Here is a 23,758-nt window from a genome sequence, read left to right as displayed (position 1 = left end):
CCTCCCCCTGCTTCAGGGTCATCAGAAAGCAGGACAGGGAAGGAAATGCCTGCTAGGCATGCCATTATACCCTTTGGAGGCCAGTTCCCATAGGGTATAATGGAGAATTGAGCCGTGGTTATTGGCTTTTTTTGAGATAGAGGCACCACATTTTCAGCATAGCATCTGTTGCCTCTCCTCACCCCCCCCCCCATTTCAAAAAGATTGGACCAGGGGTTCAATTCTATGAGCCCCCAAAGAAGTGCCCCTATCCTTCATTATTTCCAAATGGAGGGAAGGCATTTAAAAGGCATGCAGTCCCTTTAAATGTGATGGCCAGAACTCCCTTTGGAGTTCAATCATGCTTGTCACAACCTTGCTCCTGGCTCTGCCCCCAGAATCTCCTGGATCCAGCCCCAAAGTCCCCAGATATTTCTTGAGTCAGACCTGGCAACTCTATTTTGTCAGCACATAGGAGCATGGATGATAATTGCGAAGTGGAAATGGTAAGTCTACAAAGCAAAAAAAACTGAGAATAGTGTAACATGAGATTCTAATTAATTGAAAAATAACAAAGTCCTTTAATGTTGAAGTTGGTGGCTCCTGAGAAGTAATCTACATGGCAGAGAGAAGGAGCTTGACAAATGGAGAGATGCAGAGTCATATTTACTGTCATTTTTTTAAAGTGATGCCACTGAAGGGCGGAGCAAATAACCTTTATTCTACATAGGGCAAACAGGACAAACCCTACACCAAAGGATAAATAGACACAAATCTGACATCAAGAATTACAGAACTGAGAAACCTGTCGGAGAACATTTTAATCTTCCTGAGCATTCAATGGGTGACCTCGAAGTAGCTGTTTTACTGCAAAGGAACTTCAAGAATAGAATGGAGAGAGAAATTGCTGAATTACAAATTGTTATGAAACTTGGAACGAATACCTCCCTAGGACTGAACAGGGATATTGGTTTTTTATCTTGTTACATATGCTAAACCAATTCGCACTGAGTCACTATACATCCACAATATTCCAATGTATTTCTCTTTTAGAACAGTGTATCAGAATAATTTATTTTTTGTATTGACATACTCAAATAAGGGATATGGGCTGTTTATCTCATTACATATACTAACCCACCTTCCACTATATTTTAATGTATCCTGTTTTTCTAATGGCTAACTAATATGTACCATATTTCTCTTTTAGAACAGAACATCAGAATATTGGGGGATTTTTTGTATTGACATACTCAAGGGATATTGGCTGTTTATCTTATTACATATACTAACCCATAATAAGATATGTAATATCTTATTACATATACTAACCCACTGTATTTTAATGCATTCCTTTTTTTCTAATGGCAAACTATAATGATGTTATAACCTCTTGAGTAACTATGCCCTCTATTTAAACCCAATACTAACAAAGCCAGAATGTTACCCAGATTTATGGCACTTCACACCTGACCTAGGACATCAATCTGCTTTTTATCACCCTCCAATGTTTTTCAGCCCAGTTAACAACATTAACTAACAAACACAGACCCCTATTTGTGATTCTTTTAATCTGCTAAAAACATTCCCATGCTTCTACATACCAACTCACTGCCAACTTATATTAAGAACTGCTGCTTGCCATTCCAACTTTGTCTGATGAAGTCTGCTTAGAGCATACAAAAGCTTACATTCTGAATAAAACTTAGTTGGTCTTAAAGGTACAACTTGTCTACTGCTTTGTTTTATTCAGCAGTGTGAGTTCTTGCTACAACTGAACTCAGCATAGCTGCAGTACTGTCCTGGATAGCAGTTGGTGGGCTGCAGAACCACCTCACTCTATGCAACAGCCTCCAATTCTCAGAAGGCAAAATTCTAACAAGAGGCAGAACCCACTAAAGGGCATGGCTCAGCGACCATGTAAAAATGTCTGTCCTTTTAAATACCCTATAGGCTAGCTGATTTGGATCAATCCTGCATGTGGGCTGTATTATGAGGGATGAGGGTTTGCCTTTGAATAGATGTCACATGGGGCCCAGCCCCAACTGGGCATCCAGATGTTTTAAGGGGGGAACAGCTGATGGCACTTTCTGGCCCTCTTACATACCGTGGCCTCTAGGGAGGTGCCATCTCTCTTATTCCCAGTCACATTCTGGAAATGGTCACCGCCTCACATGATGCCTGCAATGGGAGGGGGGGATAGTGCCAATTATTAAAATAACCCTTGTGAAATTACAATAATTAAATGATTTATCAGGAAGCTCTAAAATTAGCTTTTCAGTGATCATTTAAAAGTATTTCTGGCAACTGGCCTTTGATTATTATTATTATTATTTTACTATAGGCCAGGTGTCAATTATACTTTGCACTTCTGCTCATAGATTCCTTTGGTTCTTTTCTCATTAAAGACAGGCAATGCCAGGACTCTGGTGTGCAGAACAGTGAGGAAGAGACAGTGGTGGGAGCACAACAGATAAACTTGTGCACATCAGAGCAGGAGGGAGGTTGGGGCTGCCAAGGCAGGCAAGAAGAGAAGAGCAGGTGAGTAGGTAGGTGTCTTAGATGAGGAACTAAACCAATCTTAAAATGTAGGACAGAGAAAAGCCAAAGAGAGTTTCCATCAGCTATTGGAGGGGCCTCTATGAATATCTAAGAGCAGGGATTGTGCTGGATCTAAGTCTGGGGGAACAAAACTGCAGTTAAAGCCTAATGCTATTCAACAGACACCCCAGAGGCACTGCAAAAAAAAAAAAAAGACCAGTTTTCCCATTAACCTGACTAAAATGAGCAGCTGTACTGAATTTCAAATGGCCTTTCCCGGGTTGTACCTGAATTTTATGGCTGGTCTTCTACTCACTGTCTCCCAAGATTGCAATCTGTCACTGTTTTTAAATTGGCATGTGATTTTTGGAGCACCAGACTCCCAGAATGACGGGAAAGTAAGCCTTCAACACTTTGAGGTGGTTTGTTTTCCCCAATGGTGAATTCTTTTTCATAATGGGCTCATAACACATTTCCTTGTTCTGGGTACAGCAATTTGCCCTTTGAGTTCCCACTGGGGGAAAGGCAAGGGTTACGCGAAGTAAATAAGTCAATAATTTAAACTAATTATTTCAAAACTGGCTGAAAGTTGGAGTGTACGATGGACAGACTCGAGGTGGTGTGGAAACAAATTTATTCCCAAAGATCCTCTACAAATGTCTCTGTTGTGGAGCTCAATGTCAAATGCACTTTAAATTCTTGAGTGAATACTTTATATCTGGAATTGACATTTTAATTGGTTATGTCAAACAGTATGTGAAAGGGGAAGTAGGTAATCAGTCTCTGAAGGTGTTTGACAGCTGACATGCAAGGACATCTCATAAGAATGGAAACAGATCTCAGCTAAATCTGACCAAAGGTCCAAGTAGTCTAGAAGTCTCCTACAATGGCTAATGAGATGCTCCCCCCCACCCCACAGAAGCCCAAAAGTATTGCAACCTAGTATCTGATACTCAAGAGACAAACTGCCTCAAACAAAGAGGTGACTTCTAACTACCTTGTTTACAAGAATGTAAATAGCCCAGCAGGTTCAGACCAAAGATGTACTCCAGCATTACCTTCCTAGAGTTGCCAATCTCCAGGTGGTGGCTTGAGATCTCCTGGGATTACAACTGATTTCCAGGCAACAGAGATCAGTTCACTGGAGAAAATGACCACTTTGGTAGGTGGACTTTATGGCATTATACCACATTGAAGTCTCTCCCCTCCCCAAACTCCACCCTCTTCAGGCTCTGCTCCCCAAAAATCTCCAGATATTTCCCTGCCTAGTGCTGGCAACCCTATCTCTTACCTAGAATGACCAACCAGTGGGCTTTTAGAAAATCCCCAAAACAACATGCAAAGTACAAAGTGCCTCTGCTGTTATTAACGCTCCCCCACCCCAGCAACATATTTCGTATCTGATTTTGGCAATAATATTCATCATTTTACTGTATTTGATATGTAATGGTATTTACTAGCTAATGATACTGAAAGAGGATATGCAATATTTACTTTGCATATTTACAATATTTACCTTTCTTCCCCGAAGGTGACCCAAAGTGACTTACACAATATTCTCCCCGACTCCATTGTATCATCACAAGGATCCTATGAGGTAGGTGAGACGAAGAGCATGTGACTGTACCAAGGTTGCCCTGCAAGTTTCCATAGGAGCTTGCTGGGCAATTGGAGCCTGGGTCTCTTAGGTCTTAGCCCAGCACTGGAACCACTACACCAGGCTGCTTTTTTGAAACTGCAATACTATTTAGTGTTCAGCATATCTGGACAGCTGCCAGTTTGAGATTTCATGTCTGGTAATAAAAATTTAAACCATTTGAGTTTTGACCCAAAGCAAGTAATGGTCAAAATATTAAAAAGTAAACTCAACATTTTGCATTTCCAAATTTGTCAAAATTAATGGAAGTAAATTTTTTTAAAAATTCAATGCTTCATAAATCTAAAATCACACAGACTGGTGGTCTAAGGTTAGCCCCTTGTTCAAGTGGTAGGTATGTATATCAGCCAATGCTGAGTTGAAGGAGGGAAGGGAATTTCAATGGAAAACCACGGTTTGAAACTGCGTACAGTAGCAGATTTTTTTCCAGGATCTCTTACATTTATTTATTTAGTTCAAATATTTATATCCCTCCTTTCCACAAAGCTCAAGGTGGCTTTTGAAATGTAAGCATACACAGTAATACGACTTAATTGAAACACATAACAAAAAAAAACCTAGTTAAAACTTGAATGTATATTGGCACTCCAAGCTGGATTGATAGTATATCTGAGCTCCAAGATGGATTATGTGCCTCTCTAATGCTGGAAACTGTTGTTTGGTGTTCCGAATAAATAATATTAAAATAATGAATTCTTTGCTTTAAAGAACCCAAGATACCCTCAGACAGCTACAGTTCACAGAGCTCCCTGTAGAAAGGGAAAAAGCAGTGAAACTTGTGGAAGTCTGGAGTGTAGATCCTCTGCCTTTTCTTATGCAACTTTAAAAAAAAAAATCTTTGCTCTTTAAAGCCTTCGCTGAAGAAAGATAAAATAACTTGCCTACTGTCATAAGCTTGGTTCTGTTCACCATGGCTACATGGCAAAGGGAATGGTAGTGCTTCTTCATGATTGTGGATATTCCCTCTATGGGTCTTAGCGGCAGTCTGGGATTGGAGGAGGTGGCTCCCCCATGCACGCACACCTTGGCCAAAGGGAATAGGCAAGATTTAGTGTGTGTACATGTATGTCAGTGAGGAAAAGAGAGAGAGAAAATAAAGCCTCTATACCTTTCTGGTCTTTGGATCCACAGAAGAGGTCATCCAAAGATAATACATCTATAATAGCACTCTCAAGAAGGCAAAAGTTCCTGGGGAAAATAATGGTAGGAAATGGTGAAGGCAGAAGAAGAAGAGGAAAACCCAACATGAGATGGATTGATTCAACTGGGGAGCCAGTTTGGTTTAGTGGTTAAGAATGGTGGAGAACTGAGTTTGATTCCCCACTCTTCGAAATACAGCTGCTGGGTGACCTTGGGCCAGTCACAGTTTTCTCAGAGCTCTCTCAGCCCCACCTACCTCACAGGGTGTCTGTCGTGGAAAGAGGAAGGGAAGGTGATTGTAAACTGCTCTGAGACTCTGAGTGAAGGGCAGAGTATAAATCCAATCTCCTCCTCCTCCTCCATCAAGGAAACCACAGCCCTCAATTTGCAAGACCTGAACAGGTTATTCATGATAGGATGTTTGGGAGATCATTAATCCATAGGGTCATAAATCGGAAGTGACTTGACAGCACTTAGCACACACACAGTAGCCCCCAGATGTCTGCTACACCCTATTTCTCAAGTTAGACCTACTGGGGCCCATGTCTTCTTTTAGTTCCATGCACATGTACAGAAAAGGGCTGTAGTTTAATACTTGGCCATGAGGAGTGCTATGTTCAGTTCTTAGCCATCTCCATTTTAAATTCTGTTAGGTAGTAGTAACAGACATCTGAAACCTTGGTGAGCCACTGCCTGTAATATATTGTTAAATTATATTGTTAAATTTAACTGTTTTGATTATTATTGTATGTTTTTATGAAATGTTGTCAGCCGCCCTGAGCCTGCCGAGGTGGGGAGGGCGGGATAAAAATAAAATAAAATATTATTATTATTATTATTATTATTATTATTATTATTATTATTATTATTATTATTATTATTATTATTATTATTATATTAAGTACTGGGCTTATTGAACCAATGGTCAAACTCAGTTTGAGGTGGCTTTGTAAATTCATCATCTCCTTTCCATGAATCATCTCCTTTCCAGCAAGGCATGGCTTGTTTTTGTCCTACCTAACGAATCTACAGAAGAAACAGAATGTACCCACACAAAATGAATCAGAGAAGTTCTTCCATCCCAGCCTCCTATCAACCTGGTGTTTTTAGCAGGTCTGTCCTGAGGACTTAATGCCAAATCTGTTATCATATGCTTGATCTGGAACTAGAAGTTGGTGAGTAAGTATTTAGATATTCCTCCAGGCTATTATTTCCTACAACCAGCTTAAGATGGTTCAAACCAATTCATTCCCTCTGTTGGGAGTTAATTGAATAGAGGGTCAGTCAGTTCTTTCTGGTTTTGCCGGGTATAAAGTTCTCATGGTTCTTATTATGTTGCACTATATGCCCCAAACCTACACCACCCCATACCTGTCGGAAGAGAGTCACAAACAACATCCAAGGAAATGAAATGGCTGAATTGCCAGTGTCAGAACGAAATACTGACCCAGCACGCTCCAACGGGAGGTTCACTATCAGCACCCTGATCGGCACTGAGGACAACGGCAGGATGCATTACGGGCAGACAGATACGGCCCCATACGACACCACCCAAGCCAACCACCTCACCACCAACAGCACTTTCTATATGCGGACCTTCGGCTACAATACAATTGACGTTGTGCCGGCTTACGAGCACTATGCCAACACAAAGATCACCAATGAAACCAAGAATCCCAGACCCACCCTTGCTGATCTGCACTCATTCCTCAAGGTAAAGGCAAACAAGGGTGCTCTCTGATGCCGTCTTGGCAAAATTGGGTGGCTTTCCTCTTATCTGTCCTCCAAACTTAGTAATATCTTGAGCTAGTAGGCAGCATTGACTGTTCTCCATTTCCTATCCTAGCAAGAGGAAGTCAATGTTATTTATTCTCTTGTATTGTTTGCCAAACATTTTAATGCAACTTTCCCCCCTTGCCCAGGGATATTCCTTCAGAGTCTTTAGCACCACTGCTTTCCTCTCTTCTCCTGACTCTAATGAAAAGAACAATGCAGGAAAGCAGCTCTGAAAAACAGAACTGTTCCTTATCTTACACTTCCTTGCTTGCATTTTGGGAAGTGGATCCACCTGCCAATTACCTTGATAACACCAGAATGTTCAGACTGAGCAGGAGATACCTGAACTGCGCTAAGGGTCTTTGAAGCTTTGTAAGTTTTCCCTCTCATATTTGAGTCTGAACATGCATCAGTTTGAGATAGGGGTTATAAGGGAACAGTTTTGAGTGCCAGGCTTCGTCTCCATTGAACATAAGAGGTTCATGATAAAAAAGAGAATACCAATGAGCATATGTATAGAGCATTCCTTCCCCAATAATGAATCATACTCAACCCTCTCAGGTCCCATCTTCTGAGAGCTCAGGAGATGCATTAAGTTGAGGTTCCCAGCTGGAGGGACCACTAGAACATTGAGCTCTTATTATACTGACAAAGCATTGGGCCTTTGAAGCAAAGTTGTCACAGAAGAAAATGCAGGGAAATGTTACTTTAAAACTATATCTTGGCAGAGCTGGGAGGTGAAGTACCAATCCTGCTTCCCCCATATACAGCACTCCTTGTGAATTTAGCAGTATGCTTCTCTACTTGGTGAGAGTTAAGAGTCAAGACATGTGTGCAACATGTGCCTATTGTATCAGCTATGGAGGTTATACGTGCACCTTTTTATGAAATTGCCTCAATTCTCCCCACTTGCATCCCAAGCAGTTGTGTTTAAAGCTCCAGCTTGCCTTCAGATCCCCTCACACGGTCTTGTTGTAGACACTCCAGTGCTGAATTGTGTTCTTAATCACTGTCTTGTCCTGACTTCCTTCTTTTTCACCACTGGCTCCCCCCCACCCTTACAGCAAGAAAGTATCCACATCCGTCCCCCAGCATATGAACTTCACAGAAACGATGGCCTTTCTGAAGAAGAAACGGAAGAAGTGGCCAGTGAGGGGGCCGAGAACCCCCAGAGCGAGCCTGTTCGTTTTGGGTGGGTTAAAGGGGTGATGGTAAGTTGACAGTTGCAATGTAGCACAGTGATGCTAGGCCTGCTTGTAAATCTTCTATTTTGTTATGATGGGGAAACTCATTTTCTGCAAACTAGATGCATTATGTCAGAGGAATTTAACCCACCTCCTAAACATATGTAAGTGCTGACAAGGCTCTCAAATGACTTATGGCAGCCCCAGCCAATAGCATTTCAAGGCAAGTGAGCAGAGGTGGTTTGTCATTGCCTTCTTCTGCAGAGTCTTCCTTGGTGGTCTCTCATCCAAATAGACCCTGTTTAGCTTCTGAGATGTGACGAGAACAGACTCCCACCTCCTCCCACCCCCAAATATTAAATAAATAGGTAAAACCTTTCCTTCTAACCTGTGCCCGCATGAGATTCTGTATATTCACGTATAATAAAAGGGGAAACTGTTGGGTTCAAATGGTTGATCTCATTGGTGTTGATTGGGTGCTGCTGACTTTTCTATTGGCAAGAGAGGGAGGAGCAGCCTCTTTTGATCACCAAAAAAACCTATGCAAAGGACTGTGGGACTATATGAACAAAAGCCATGTGGCAGGGGGACTACAGTGAAGACAGCAGATAGGATCTGATTGTATTCAACCATTTTAAAAAATGAGTTTTTATTTTAAAAGCATGGGGGTTTATTAGACTCCAGTACCTTGAATGAAAAAAACAGTAGCCAAAAATGACACCTCCCTCCTCGTAACACATTAAAGGCTCTTATTTTATAGCACAACTACTTATTTTATATTTCTTTCAGGTCAGTTGTATTGCTGTACTCCTTAACTGTAAGCAATAATCCTTACTATAACTGAGTTTCATTTCACTGTAAAATACAGAATTTTAAAAACCACAAATTAGGTCTATTTTGAATCAATAAAATTATTTTGTCACACCTAACAGTTGAATTATTTATTAACCTCGGCCTATTTTAGATCAATCAAATAGTTTTGGCAACATCAGAGGGCTCAGAAAATTTGCCTAATACTTGAATGATTTATTCTACTTTCAAAATTCAAATTCTCCCAGTTTTTAAAATGTTGATGGGAGAGGATTGATGGAAGGAAAAGTATAAAGGTTTGGATCTCAGACTGTAGAACGAGAAAAGCAGGGGTAAGAACCATAACCATTCAACAAGGAAGAAAAAGTTATGTGAGGTATGTGGGATTAACCAGCACCCCCAACATCTGGAAGCCATTCTCAGACTTAATCAGATGTTATTCATCTGGTGCACAACTCAGTCAAGAAAATGGCTTTTTTAAAAGTCCCATGATCATCCAAAAAGAGCCCTTCTTCTGCTGATGTTAGTTTCCAAGGAGGCCAGGTGGAGGTGGCTTGCAGGTCAGCTAGAAATTCAGGGCAGGAACAAAGATGGGAATGAGCAGGACTGGTGCCAGGTGCTGTAGGTGAGGCTACCTACTTGTGTCCCCCCCCGCCCCGATGTTCGGACTACAGCAGGGACTGCACGGAGCTCCTCCTCGGCATGAAGCAGGGGTCACTGGGGATGTACATGTGTGGAGAAGGCATTTATGAAGTTCCTGCATTGTACAGGGGGTTGAACTAGATGACTCTAGAGGTCCCTTCCAACTCTATGATTCTATGATTTCATTTTCATTTAAGAACTACATTTTGTTGGGGGGGGGCGGGGTGCAACAGATTTCAGGCCTTCTGGCCTAACACTATTCCCACTATCTGAGACAGGATGACAAGTACATGGCCAAAGCCACAGTGGGCTTCTCAAGGCAACCCACTTCAAGATCTCAGCTTGACAATGCAACTGGACCTGTTGCTGAGCGCTCCTCCACTCTTCCAGCACAGGTTTCTCCGGTTCCCCTGTGAAAACTGTTTTTAAAAGGCAACTCTTGTAATAGTTTTGGCCGTTATGAAACCATGCAAGCAGCAATAACATCAAGCATCAGAGGGAATAAGTTCTACCAACTCACAGACTTTCACTAACCCCATGGTATGAGAGGGCAACATAAACTGGAGGAAGACAGCCAGAATCAGAATCAGGGAGGAGATGAACCAGGAAACACTATGGTGGTTTCTTGCAGAATCCTTCCTTTTATGACAAACAAAATTGGTGAGGAGCACCATCAAATTGGATTCAAAGATTTAGTGGATCAATCTAGAACTCTATTGGAGGGGCTGTGAATGCATAAAGTCTGGTACTTTCTCTTGTCATGCTATTTTTTAATCTTCAGGAATCCCCCCCCCCCCCCATGAGAGAATATTTAAGCATGCATATACACATCAGTGCATGCCACCTCTGTCTCTTCACCCATTTTGATTCTGCCAAACAAGCCTCCCAATTGTTCTCCTATCCAGGACTAATCCCAGGCTCTGTTGTCAGATGAGTGCAGGACCTTACAGCTTCAGGCTTTGACACCTTCATTCAGGTGCTGACTGAATTTGTCCCGACATCTGAGTTACTTCCCTGTTCCTGAGGTTTTGTTCTGGCTAAGTTGTAGTGATTCTGTCCAGCTATTACTGTTGCTTTCCCTTCTAGATTCGGTGCATGCTTAATATTTGGGGCGTCATTCTTTACCTCCGGCTGCCATGGATCACTGCACAAGCAGGGATAGGTAATGTACCTTTAAATATCTTACTTCCTTTTATACCAGTTTTACAGAACAGTGAAATCAGGAGGGCACTGACTCCAGTGTAAATTATTCTGGAATCATAAATGTAATCTCTTACAAACACTGCTAGTTTTAATATGTCAGGGAAAACTAGGACAGTAAATGGCCCACAGGCAAAGATACCCTCAGTGTGCCTTACAAACAGAATTGCAAAAAATTATGTGCCATGGGAAAACTATTAATTTGCCATGAGAAAATAAATTAATTACAAATTTAGAGTAAATTGCACAGTCAGAGAGAAGATTGTCTCCTGCATCTCTACTTGATTTACTGTTCTGTACTGGCCTCCTTCCAATCTGTCTCTTTTAAAGGGTTGGAAATTCTACTGCACTGAATCATTAAGTCACTCAGTACTACAGAATTCCCACCCTTGAGGAGGTTGCCTGTTATATCTCTGTATGATACACAAGTCTGGAGTTGCCTGCCTTCCAGTCAGCATATCCTGGGTGCAGAATGGCTGCACTTCTGATGCAGCAGAAGTACAGAACAGTGATTCCTGCAGAAACACTGAGGATAGGCTCTTTTGAGGACAGGCACTTTGTATTCTGACATGCTCTGCAACTAAATCTTTTCAGGGGCAAGAGTTAAGAGTATCTTCAGTTTTAATTCAGGAAAGGTATGCCTCAGATTTCAGACACATGGGAAATACTGGTCTGTTCTGGAAAACCTGTTCTGATGTGGCAAAAGAAAATGAGGACTGGCTTTTTGATTTGGAGAAGTGAAAGCTTTGGGGAGGGCACCCAGAAACATATCAGTAGGTGCTGTATTACTGATGGGGGTCACATAGGAGAAAATTCAGTGTAACTGAGTTTATACTATATACTACAGTATAATTTAAAATAATTACTTTTCTCAACAGCACTGACATGGGTGATCATACTGATATCTGTGACAGTGACCACCATCACTGGACTTTCAATCTCAGCAATTTCTACGAATGGCAAAGTCAAATCAGGTAGTGTTTTATGCCTAGCTGTAAAACTTGGCAAAGTTCCACAGAATCTTTCTCATTACATGTCTTTAGTTATGCTCACAAACATGTTTTTATTGATGGTATTTTTATCTGGCCTGTCTTCCCATGAAAGTTCAAGGAGTTCTATAGGGTTTCCCAGCCTGGTGCTGTCCAAATCTGTATCTGCTTAGCTTCCACAAGATGGTTTCATTCTTTGTCTTCAGATAATGGGAATTTGGCATGGCTGTATACTGGCTTTGAAAAAGCCAGTTCTCTTTGATGCATGCCACAGCAATCACACAGCCGCTGCCCTGCTGCCAACATGGACTGCACATGCACAAGAGGAGCACTTGGACTGCTCCTGCATATGCAGGCCGGGTACATTGTTCACCCCGGCCATTCAGACAGCTAGGAAATGTGTCCTGTATGCATTTTAGAGATTTGCTACCGGGAACTTCCAGACCCAGCCCATCCTAACACAAAGCAAGGAGAGGGAAGACGTGGGGGGGGGGGGGATGTGCATGTGTGATCGTGCACATTTGTGTATTGTTGGAAATGAAGTAATGGTTTCCATATTCTCATCTGTTAGGTGGGACCTATTTCCTCATTTCCAGAAGCCTTGGGCCTGAGTTGGGAGGCTCTATTGGCCTCATCTTTGCTTTTGCCAATGCCGTAGCTGTGGCCATGCACACTGTGGGCTTTGCAGAAACAGTGCGGGACCTTCTTCAGGTAAACAGTGAACAATCATGTGTGGTTGTAACTATACCTTCCCTAGTTTAAAAGAAAGGTTTTTTAAAAAAAATTATTTATTGTGAAGTGATTTGGTGCTGGTATACCAAAGCTCTATTAGCTAAGGTTAGCCAATTCCAGTTTAGGAAATTCCTTGAGATTTTATTTTTATAGACTTACCCTCCAAAGCAGCTATTTTCTCCAGGGGAAGTGCTATCTGTAGTCTGTATATCAGTTGTCATTCCCAAAGATCTCCAAGCCCCAACTGGAGGTCTGGCAGCCATATATTGGGTTGAATTGTTATTTGCAAGACTTAAAATTTCATTCTACCAAATGCTAGCAGAATTTTTCTTTTAAAGGCTTAGTCATTTCTAGGCTTTAAAGGCAGAGCCAAAAGATCCCAGGAGGGTTGCCATAGTAGTCTGTGGTAGCAAAATGAAAGTCAGGACTCCAGTGGCACCTTAAAAACTATTGATTTATTTCCTTCATTTATACCCAGCCTTCTCCCTAGTGAGGATGAAAAGCAGCCAACATCATTCTCCTCTCTTCCAGTGTATGTCTGGTCCAAAGTAATTCAGCGAGTTTCCATAGTAGAGTGAGACTCAAACTTGGGTCGCCTAGATCCTTGTCTGACGCTCTAATCATTATACCATGCTGGCTTTCAACAAAATATATTCAAGGATAAACTTCCATGAATTAGGACTCACTTCATCCGAATAAAAGGGTAACCCAATAATCACTGTTCAAAGGCACTGTGTGAGGGAAAAGACAGGGTCAAGGCATGGGAGAAATGTGTCCTGTTGGTCTTTGGGACTTATTCAGAATTGCATGAGGGCAATCAGGATGCATTGCTCTCCTCTTCTGGGGCCAAAAGGAAAAGCATGCCCTTGGAGAGTTACTGTTGAGCTGGTGTGCATGTGGAGGTCTTTCCCTCTTAGGGTTCTGAGAGCCTGCCATCCTTTCCTGTCAATGAGAAAACACTCCCCCCCCACACACCCCAGAATGTGAACTACTCCTCAATAGGTGTAGTTTCAATCAGCTTCTCTTCATCCAACTGCACTACAGCTCAGGGCAAATTCTCCCTCACTCCTATAGCTACTCCCCTGCTTCCCAGTCTTTTTACTCTCCCCTGAGGGAACCAGCTAGTCAGGTCTCCCTCTGCCCTGTTGCTAAGCAACACCTCACAGAGAGTCTTCACAATCCCCCCCCCCCCTCCTTAAGGGCTGTACATATCACTTATGGGTTCAATTTAAATAAATGTACATGTTACTGAAACCTCAGAATAGGGGCCTCTTGAGAATGAGGGAAGGATGAGGAAAGCAATATTATCTAAAAGGAGAAGAAACCCCTGCTGCATTAACACACCAGAGCCAAAATAGCTTCCAAAAATGAACAAGAATTTGTTTAAATCTGACACACACATCTGTTAAAATATGCTTCCACCAATTAACCAGCTAACAGGACACTAAGCAGGTATAATCAGAAGTCAGTGCAGTTTTATTCAGTGGGCCTTATTTCCAAAAATGTGCTCTTTGGATTGCAGCATGTAATTTTGTCAGATTACTATATCCAGATTATTGGATCAGTGCCTGAGGCCCTTAACATGTATGCATAATATAAACTAGATTATACAGGGAAATGAAGTATCTACTTTTGCCTGATTAAACAGCTAAGGTGAGAAGATATTACAGCCATTTTAAGTAATTGGAGGGAGATATGCAATTTGAAATGCATGAATATGTATATTTTCATTTTTTGTTCACTTTTATCCATGATGGGGAAGTCCACTTTTGTCCAGCCTGGTTGGGGGGGGGGGAGGGTAGTGGAGGGGGAGTTTCCCATTATATTTCTTTCTTTTGTTAGTTTTGTTTTTTATGACATTTTTGTATGATTTGCCATTTATACACCATTTTGTATAAAAACAGGCATCAGCATTTACAGCAATATTCCTACTGATTTTTGTTGATATAGTCAAGAAAAAAAGATAAATGTGGCTTTGTTCTGAGTATGGTAACATCATCTGAAAAAACCTGAGCTTTCCAACTGAACCAGAGTTGTCACAAAATTCAATAACCTCTTTAGACACAATTGTCCTTTCTGTCACCTGGGGATGAAATGATGAATATGAGGAAGAAATTCTCATCTATGAGAAGGATTCAGCAATGAGAGGGAGACTGTAAAACCTTTCTGTAATGTATAACAGCTTTAGGGACACAGACCATCTGGTTAAGGAAGAGACAGGTAAATTTTATCTCTCCTTAGAGGTATGCAAGTGTCCACTAAGTTAGCTGACTTCTTATTTTCTGTTTCCTGTGGATTCCCATACCTGGAGTTATTCCAAGTCATTGTCCATTCTTTATTCATTCTGACAGCAAGCTTGCAAAACACTGAAGGCTGAGTTTCTTTTCTTAGGAATACAATTCTCCAATTGTAGACCCCACAAATGACATCCGAATTATTGGAGTTATCACCGTGACTGTGCTGCTCGGCATTTCCTTGGCTGGAATGGAATGGGAAGCTAAGGTGAGAAGTTTTATGTGTGTGTATGGACATACATACACACAATGGGGAAGAAACCAAAGCTGATTTGGTTGGAGATTCCAGGCAAGTAAAAAAGGCTTCAATGTTCTGCCCCAGTCTCTCCAAACACCATCTCCAAATTCAGTATTTAAATGTCCAAGGGACCCTTCATCCCCTTTGTTTGATCCTGTTCATCAGCTCCTTGCTTATTATATGAGTGGACACAGACCTGACCTGCTTTAAGTCCAGTTCTAGTGATCCTCCCACTCCCTGAATCAGATCAGGGCTTGACTTATCAGTGCTGGCCCCACCCCTTCTTCAAATTTCTGCTATGTTGCTTCAAAGTCTGCTGGACCAGAATTTTAAAATAAATATGTTTGGTTGTGATCAGAAGGGCATTTTGGCCTGCCATAGCTATCCCCACCCCTTGATTTAATTTGCATGATCACACATGCACACCTGTTCCTTGCAACCCACTCATCCTTACCTTGTGGTCAGTTGGCCCAGGAACAGAGTAAAGCAAAGGCCTTCTGGCACTTCCATGGCACATTCCTGGCAGCGTGATTGGCTTGGACTCACCATGCCTGTGCAGGGGTAGTGTGATTGCTCCGCCCTGTGTGTGTATGACCTGTGTGTCAGCTGCCAGCCAGGTGGATTCTGTCTGAAAGCCAAAAGATTGCTGTGGTTAACTCCCCATCTGATTACACCCTTTCTCTGTGTGTTGGAGATAGAAGTCATTGGTGGGTAGTTGTCTACTTAGAATATATCCTAATTTTGAGGGATGTAATCTTTCCTCCCCTTTTATTATACACCTGGAAATAAATGTAGGTTATTGCTGTGTCACCTCTGTTGTACATTTGATGCCATCTAAGCATACAGGCTCTTGTGTGCTTCTGACTCCATCATGCACTGTTTTACATGCTGTCCAAACCTAGGACATTGGCTTATCAAGGTGTGTATGAAGTGGAAGAGCTCCAAAGTTCCCAGTTGAGGTCTTCCACATCACCCACATTCTTTTAACTAAAATGCCGGGGACTGAACCTAAAACCTTTGGATTGCAATGCAGATGTTCCACCACTGAGCAATAGCCCTTCCCCTGGACCCATACACTTCTCACACTATATTTGCTTCTTCTTGCAGGCCCAGGTTCTCTTCTTCATAGTCATCATGATCTCCTTTGTAAACTATGTTGTTGGGACAATAATCCCAGCAAGCGTGGAAAAACAAGCAAAAGGATTCTTCAGTTACAGAGGTAAGCAGCTGCTGGCATGAATGCATGATACAGAAGAGAATCTTTGTGAATTGCAGGCCCCCAGAAAAAGTAATATGACAAATAAGCAAGAGAAACTCAAAGGCCTCACAGAGCTGAGGTAACTGATGAGACTTTCAAATCAACAAGTTAATACTTCTCTAAGCAATAGCCTGGAGGGCCCAGGCTAGCCCAATCTCATCAGATCTTGGAAATTAAACAGGGCTGGCCCTGGTTAGTACTTGGATGGGAGACCACCAAGAAAATGCAGGTTAATTTGTTAAATACTGGGTCTGATATAGGAAGAGGTGCTGATCATGATCAGATACTGGCTCCAATGAGCTGCTGTACAAGCGCATGTGTGCACAAAACCCTGGATACAACACTATTAGAGGCAGGTAATGGCAAACCACTTCTGAACATCTCTTGCCTTGAAAAACCTATGGGGTCTTCATAAGTCAGCTATGACTTGATGGCACTTTACACATACACACACGCACAGGCAATAGCAACAACACATCATTTCAATTCTTCAAATCCTAAAAAAAAAAAAAAAAATCAGAGTTCAGCTAAGGTCCAGGGTCAGCTCTTAGCTTGGTTGGTTTGTTAGCATGAGAAAGAAAGAGGAACTGACAACATTTTCCTAGCATTTGTTTTATTGACAGCTAGAGCATGGGTGGAGGAATAAAGATAATCAGGGGTGGCTAAATTTGATTAACGTAAGAGCCACATGGAATAAATGCCAGATGTTTGAGAGCCGCAACACATGAAAGTCAGACGTTTGAGGGAGGGAAGGGAAGGGAAGGGAAGGGAAGGGAAGGGAAGGGAAGGGAGGGAGGGAGGAAGGAAGGAAGGAAGGAAGGAAGGAAGGAAGGAAGGAAGGAAGGAAGGAAGGAAGGAAGGAAGGAAGGAAGGAAGGAAGGAAGGAAGGAAGGAAGGAAGGAAGGAAGGAAGGAAGGAAGGAAGGAAGGAAAAATAGATGGGGAGGGATGAGGGAAGAAGAGGAGGAAAGAAAGCAACTTTACATTTATTCTCCAAGCTGCCAGCCAGCAGGGCAGTGGGGGCTTCAAGAGCCACACAATGTGTGTGAAAGAGCCACATGTGGTTCCTGAGCTACAGTTTGGCCACCCCTGAAGGTAATCCTACAAGACAAAAAATCTACTATCCCATGTCAGATCCTTAGGGGGAGAAGGAAACTCACCCCAAAATGCTTCAGCTGAGTTCCAACGGTCTCTGTTCATTTCTCTCTTTACCAAAATCTAAGCTACTTTTATTCACACAGACACTTGCCTGCTCCATCCCTTCAGCTGGGGGGAGTCACCTTCTCCATGTCCTGGTGCGTTAGAGCCAATTCCCCAACATGTTTATTGGTTAAAGAAAAAGAGGAGGGGTGGTGGGGAAGCCTTGCTAGTACATTGAAGAAAATACCATGAAAAAGTATGGTTAACCTGAACTCACTACAAGGATAAACCCTTTCTTCTGTTGCAGCGGATATATTTGCTCAGAACTTCGTGCCCCACTGGCGTGGGCCTGATGGCAGCTTTTTTGGTTTGTTTTCAATCTTTTTCCCATCTGCTACTGGCATCTTGGCAGGAGCCAACATTTCAGGTGATTTGAAGGTAGGAGTTGCTGGCAGGGGCCTCCAGGGAAAGGAGGGGTGGTGTACACAAATGGGGTCTCAGAAGGCTGGCAAGACTTTCCTACTTCCCCATTGTAAGAAGTGGCTGTAGTCATGCACATGGCAAACCAGGGAAGAGAAGAAAGTTCAAATGATCTGTATGTCTGCTATTTTTGACATGTGCTGCTGAGCTTTCATGGAGATGGATTCTACCCATCATTTTATAATATATCTGTTTACAAGCAGGGGACCTACAAAGATTTGCAGAGGGCATCTCATTTCTCTTCCACCACTATTTCTTCTTTCTCTTTCTTGAAAGTCCCTGTCACAGAATTTTGGGTTGGGCCTCTTATGAAATGGGCACTAAGCTCTTCAAAGTTTCTTAAGTTTCTATGGCCGAGGTCAGACGAACATAAACTGACGAGATGGGCATGGATGAAAGCCAGATGCATGTCGGATTTTATGCGGTTGTCCAAACATCAGCATCTGGCAATGGTCGTTGGCTCGTTCGTGTCCCAAACTGCCACGACTGAGACACGGACTTTTTTGATAGTACATTAAATCCAGAATAAGAATGCTTCCGACGACTCCCGCGCGTATTTTCTATATTTGAACGCTCCATTGTAGCCGACTCATCTCAAGTGTACATCCACTTCCCTATGAGAGCCCACTCCAAATGATATCATTGCGCCAGCAATTGTTGACTCAGCCTTCCAACCTTCCGAAGTTGGTAAAATATGTACCCAGCTTGCTGGGGGGGAAAGTGTAATGAACGGGGAAGGCAATGGCAAAGCACCTTGTAAAAGGTCTGCCGTGAAAACTTTGTGAAAGCAGCATCACCCCAGAGTCGAAAACGACTGGTGCTTGCACAGGGGACCTTTCCTAAATGGGGTGGGAGGCAGATCGCCCACCTTTGCTGTCTCCCTGCCAGGGGAGGAAGATGACCCACCTTTGCCGTCTCCCCGCCAGGCGGAGAGACAGCAAAGAGAGTTGCCGTGCTACCCCCTCCCCCATTTAAACACTACGTCGGGGTGTTTAAATGGGGGGGGAGGAAGATCACCCACCTTTGCTGTCTCCCTGCCAGTTGGAGAGACAGCAAAGAGAGTTGCCATGCTCCCCCCCCCCCATTTAAACACCATGGCAGGGTGTTTAAATGAGGGGGGAGGAAGATGACCCACCTTTGCTGTCTCCCCGCCAGGCGGAGAGACAGCAAAGAGAACTCCTGGGCTTCCCCTTCCTTTCTGGGTGTTTAAATGGGGGGGGGGGGGCAGATCGCCCACCTTTTCTGGCATCTTTAAAAAAAAAGCCAAGCATGATATCCCACGGTACCGCGCTTGCGCGAGTGTGGAATGCCATCTCAAAAAATGAGGTCCGGTTGAGACCTCTGATCAACCAGCAATGGGAGCAACGCTGCTTAGAACTGAAGGATGGAGGGATGTCTGATCAGGAAATTCGTTGTAAAAAAGCTGCAGGGTATAATAGCGATGGATTAGGGATGGATTTAATGGTGAGTGTGACCGCGGCCTATATTTCTCTTCGCGTTGGCCCTCACAATTATTTTGGCTGCAGTTATGGAATTTGGCAACTAGAGGTCTCAGTCTTTCAGCACCATAGAGCATCTATATCTGGGCTAAATTGGGTTAGTGGATGAGGGGGGGGGCAAGCTGCCTCTCCATATATGATATGGCAGGAAACAAGATGGAGGAAGCCTGCTAAGTGGTTCAAAGGTCAAAGTGAGCTGCGGCCAAGCTGGGCTCTAATTGTTTACATTTGGCTGTAAAATTATTTACAGTAAGTGACCCAGTAGATCTAATATGGGATCGGTTGGAGCCTTTAAAAGCTGTGGATTGTTGGGCACAAGCTGCTGATCTGCACTACACTGCCTCTGTGTCAGATCATGTCAAACTACTTGAAACTTAGACTCTTAGGTTGCTCTGCAGAGACAGTTTCTCTGCTGGACAACCTAAGAGGATAGACAGCCATTGCTGATTTTAAGTTATCTCCAGTTTTAGGTCTCAAACATAGTGTAAATGCTCAAACATGTTCAAATTTAGAATATAGAGCATTGCTCTGCTAGAATGGGACTTAGATTTTAAATGGGAAGATGTTACTAATAGGGGAAGTCCCTGTTGGGACTTACATTTTTATGGTAGAACTATGCTTTATACTTCTAACTTCTGAATTCTAACTGTGTGATTGTTTTCTTAAATGTGCTAAGTTTATCCAACTGTTTTGTTTTCTATCCATATATTTTAAGCCTTCTGTCTAAAGGAACTGTATGTGCAACTGTACTAATGTAATCTCTTGTTTTGCCTTTCTAGCTATATTTTAAGCCTTCTGTCTAAAGGAGAAACTTGAAGTCTAGTAAACTGTTTGCTTTTCTAAACTTGGAGTCTAATAAAGTTTATCTATGAGGTCTTAAAATTTATTAGTGAGTATGTATTAGCCTTCTGATAACTGCAGGTTGTTTTGGTTCCTGGAGGTTGGTTTGGGATTTGTGCAATAGAAATCCCCCAACAGTTTTGGTGACCTGTGCATAAACAGAATTCGCTAACAGCCCCCACAGTCTTTTGCTGCTTTCTCCCTTCCTTCCCACCCCTTTGGACAGCCTACCCACTGCCCCATCTTCAGCTTTCCCTCCTTCCTTCTCCTGGTACCCTGTCCCCAGGAATACTATGGACGAGTTGTACAGTATTAGCCATGAGGCCAGGCCCATTTGTGTAGTGTGGAATCTGCAAGGGCTTGCAGGGGACACCTCATTTGTCCCTGTTCCATTTCCTTTTTCCTGGCATTTTCCATATCTTCAACTTTCGTTTCCTTCTTTGCTACCCACCAACCAACACACCCTTTATCTGCCCATCATTTTCAGCTATATATAGATTATATATTTACTTAATTTATACCCCACCTCTCTCCGCAATGGGGATCCAGGTAGCTTGCATCATTCCCCTTGTCTTCATTTTATCCTCACAGAAACCCAGTGGTGTGTGTTAGGATGAGAGGACATGGAACTGACCCAAGGTCGCCCAGTGAGTTTCCATGGCAGACTGGTTGTTTGAATCGGGATCTTCCATATCCTAGTCTGAACTGTAACCACTACCCCACAATGGCTTTCATGGGATAGCTGCTGTTGAACAGTAGCAAGCAGCCAGGTCTGGGTGAGTCATGAAAATCAGGTATAGCAAGCCACCTGGTGGCTGATGTCAGGTTTGGGACCTCCCTCAAGGGCCAGAACAGCCCTCAAAAGGGCCCTGCCCTCACCCCTGACTTTTACCGATAAAAACCAATGTTTGAAGGCTGGCAAAACTTTCCTAGCAATGACCACTGAGGGCATTTGTTTCTAAAAACTATAGGTGCTGCTTCTATTATTTTGCAGAGTTTTGAATTCCACCTTTAAAAAACCCCTTTTTTTTTAGATTTCAAATTATTCTGCAAAACTGAAACTTTTTAATGTTTCTAGAACTATCTGCTTTGTCTATTCATGGCTCTGATCTCTAGATTTATGTATCCACAGATTTAGCCATGTTCAGAAGTAGATATATTTAAAAATGAAGTTATTCATATGGAATAAATTCCTAAGAATCTAGAGCCTTGTGGAGTGCAAAACTAGTAGTCTGCTGCACCATTTATTTATTTGTTAACTTTTTAGAATCTTACCCTTCCTTCAGGGAGCTCAAGGCAGCATACATCCTCTGTTTCCCGTCAAAGCAACCCTGTGAGGTAAATTATCAGGCTTCAGGAAGATGACTGGCCCACCTAGTGTCAGCATGGGGATTTGAACCTGAGACTCCCAAGTCCTACTCCATCACTTCAACCAGAACAGCATACTAGTCCTTGTATGTGTGCAACATTGTTCTATTTGTACCTGTCTCTGTGTGTGACTCTCTCTCTCCTCCCCACCCTCAAGCTTTCAAAGTAGATTCTCCTGGTTTGGGCAAGGAAATGGAAGAAAATTGGGCCAAGGGGGGGTTTCTTTGATATAAGGCTGAAGGCCTGAGAGGGGTATGGAAATCATGCTTTGTTTGGTCTCAAAACCCCAGAAAGAAGCAACATTTCCCTGACCCTTAGGGGCCCAAGGCATGTATATTTTGTCTGATTTATGTGGCTAGCAAACATTGTCAGGGGAAATTAGCACAGAAGCACATAACCTGATGCCCGAAGGGCATGGAGGGAATTTGCCCTGGTTTGGTGCCTTGGCTTTCTAGTTGGACTGGAAATACCTGAACAATTTGCAAGTGCTTTCTGAGTCCCCTAATTTGAAGGAATCTATTCCATGGGTCAGTAATGCCTCAATGCTTACACAGGGGACTACCTTTTCCTTTTTATCCCATTTTTAGATTTTCTGGTCCTTATGTGCCTTAGACTTTGTGTGTACTGAATCTGAGAACTTTAGCTCATCAGGGAATACCTAAATGAGTCTGATTTCTCCTCACTTCAAGTGAGTCTCTTCGCCGGTGTGGCCTATATACTGTGATACCTGAGGAACTAATCTTTCTAAATATCACTTGTTCCCTTGGGCAGGATCCTGCTATAGCTATTCCTAAAGGTACCCTTATGGCTATTTTCTGGACAACAATATCGTATCTGGTTATTTCTGCTACAATTGGTAAGCGTTAGCAACAGATACACACTTGATTTAATTTATGGTCGTAGAGTCAATGTTTTGATTGGTAAAATGCCCTTTCTCTCTCCAGGCTACATAATCAGTAGACTGTAGACAAAATTTCTTCTTTGCCGTCTCTCCCCTGCTTTCCCAGTGATGCTTGCGCTTTTTGTCGTCCCCCCCCCCCCCCCTATTCTCTCTCTCAACCTTTCTCCCCAAATCTCCTGCTTCTTACAAGCACTCCTGGGCAGAAAAACTTATTTACCTGCACTCAACTTGTACTCTGTTCAGGAGTGGAAAGAAAGACGAAGCTTCCACAACACATCCCCCTAACAGTCACGATAATAGTAATACTTTGAATTTGTATAGCTCTTTTCACATTCAAAGAGCTTTGCATGCATTATCATTGTGATAGTAGCCCTGTAAGGTAGACCAGTATATTGCACACTAGGGGAGGGGGGCACGCTCAATGGTAGAACATCAGCTTGGCATGCAGAAGGTCCTAGGTTCAATGCCTGGCATCTCTAGTGAAAAGAAACAGCTAGAAGGTTATGTGGAAGACCTCAGCCTGGGACTCGAGAGCAGATATCCCCGAATGTTTTGAGCCTGTGTGGGGACCTTTGGAATTCTGACACAGGGGTGGCTGCAACCTTAAAATGGCTGCCATAGAAGGTAGAGCCATACACACAGCCTAAGTACAGGGGAGAAGAGTGTATTTTAGGAAAGACACTGGGAAAGAGTGAGAATAAAACCAACACTATGGTGACAGCTGCTGCTGAAGCAATGTCATTTTAATCTGCCCAGCCAATCAAGTATGTCAGAAGCTGTGCTGGACAAATGCCCCACCTGGCCTCAACCATTTTCTAAAAACACCGGTTGGGCACCAGGAAAAGTGTCAACAGGAGCCATGGTGCCCACAGGGACCACGATGGGGACTTGTGCTCTAGAGCGCCACTGCCAGTCTAAGTGGCCAGTACTGACCTTGATAGACTAGTGGTCTGATTCATAAGACAGATGCATGTGATTTGAACCAGTGACCTCTCAGCTTGCAGCTCACTCCATGTTTTCACAGAAGCCAATTTTGTTGGTTCTGATAATAGCCAACTTGAGAATAGCTTCACTAGAACAAACAGCTTCTT

The 23,758-nt window shown here is 42.8% G+C and overlaps 1 protein-coding gene across 1 annotated transcript in view; it reads left to right on the top strand.

Annotated features, from left to right (window-relative positions):
* The first annotated feature begins 6,697 nt into the window (after positions 1-6,697).
* Positions 6,698-23,758, top strand: part of SLC12A3 (solute carrier family 12 member 3) — a 39,090-nt gene continuing 22,029 nt past the window's right edge. Inside the window, exons 1-9 of the mRNA XM_060254303.1 lie at positions 6,698-7,031; positions 8,158-8,304; positions 10,816-10,891; positions 11,808-11,903; positions 12,490-12,629; positions 15,042-15,152; positions 16,290-16,401; positions 17,887-18,017; positions 22,538-22,622. Coding sequence (XP_060110286.1) covers positions 6,729-7,031; positions 8,158-8,304; positions 10,816-10,891; positions 11,808-11,903; positions 12,490-12,629; positions 15,042-15,152; positions 16,290-16,401; positions 17,887-18,017; positions 22,538-22,622 — 1,201 coding nt within the window. The 5' untranslated portion in view covers positions 6,698-6,728. The remainder of the gene's footprint in view (positions 7,032-8,157; positions 8,305-10,815; positions 10,892-11,807; positions 11,904-12,489; positions 12,630-15,041; positions 15,153-16,289; positions 16,402-17,886; positions 18,018-22,537; positions 22,623-23,758) is intronic.

The sequence above is a fragment of the Heteronotia binoei genome, chromosome 14 (genome assembly GCF_032191835.1).
Source record: "Heteronotia binoei isolate CCM8104 ecotype False Entrance Well chromosome 14, APGP_CSIRO_Hbin_v1, whole genome shotgun sequence".
In the NCBI taxonomy this organism is placed as follows: domain Eukaryota; kingdom Metazoa; phylum Chordata; class Lepidosauria; order Squamata; family Gekkonidae; genus Heteronotia; species Heteronotia binoei.
Note: the sequence above shows the minus strand (reverse complement) of the source record. Positions and strands in the feature narration are given on the sequence as shown.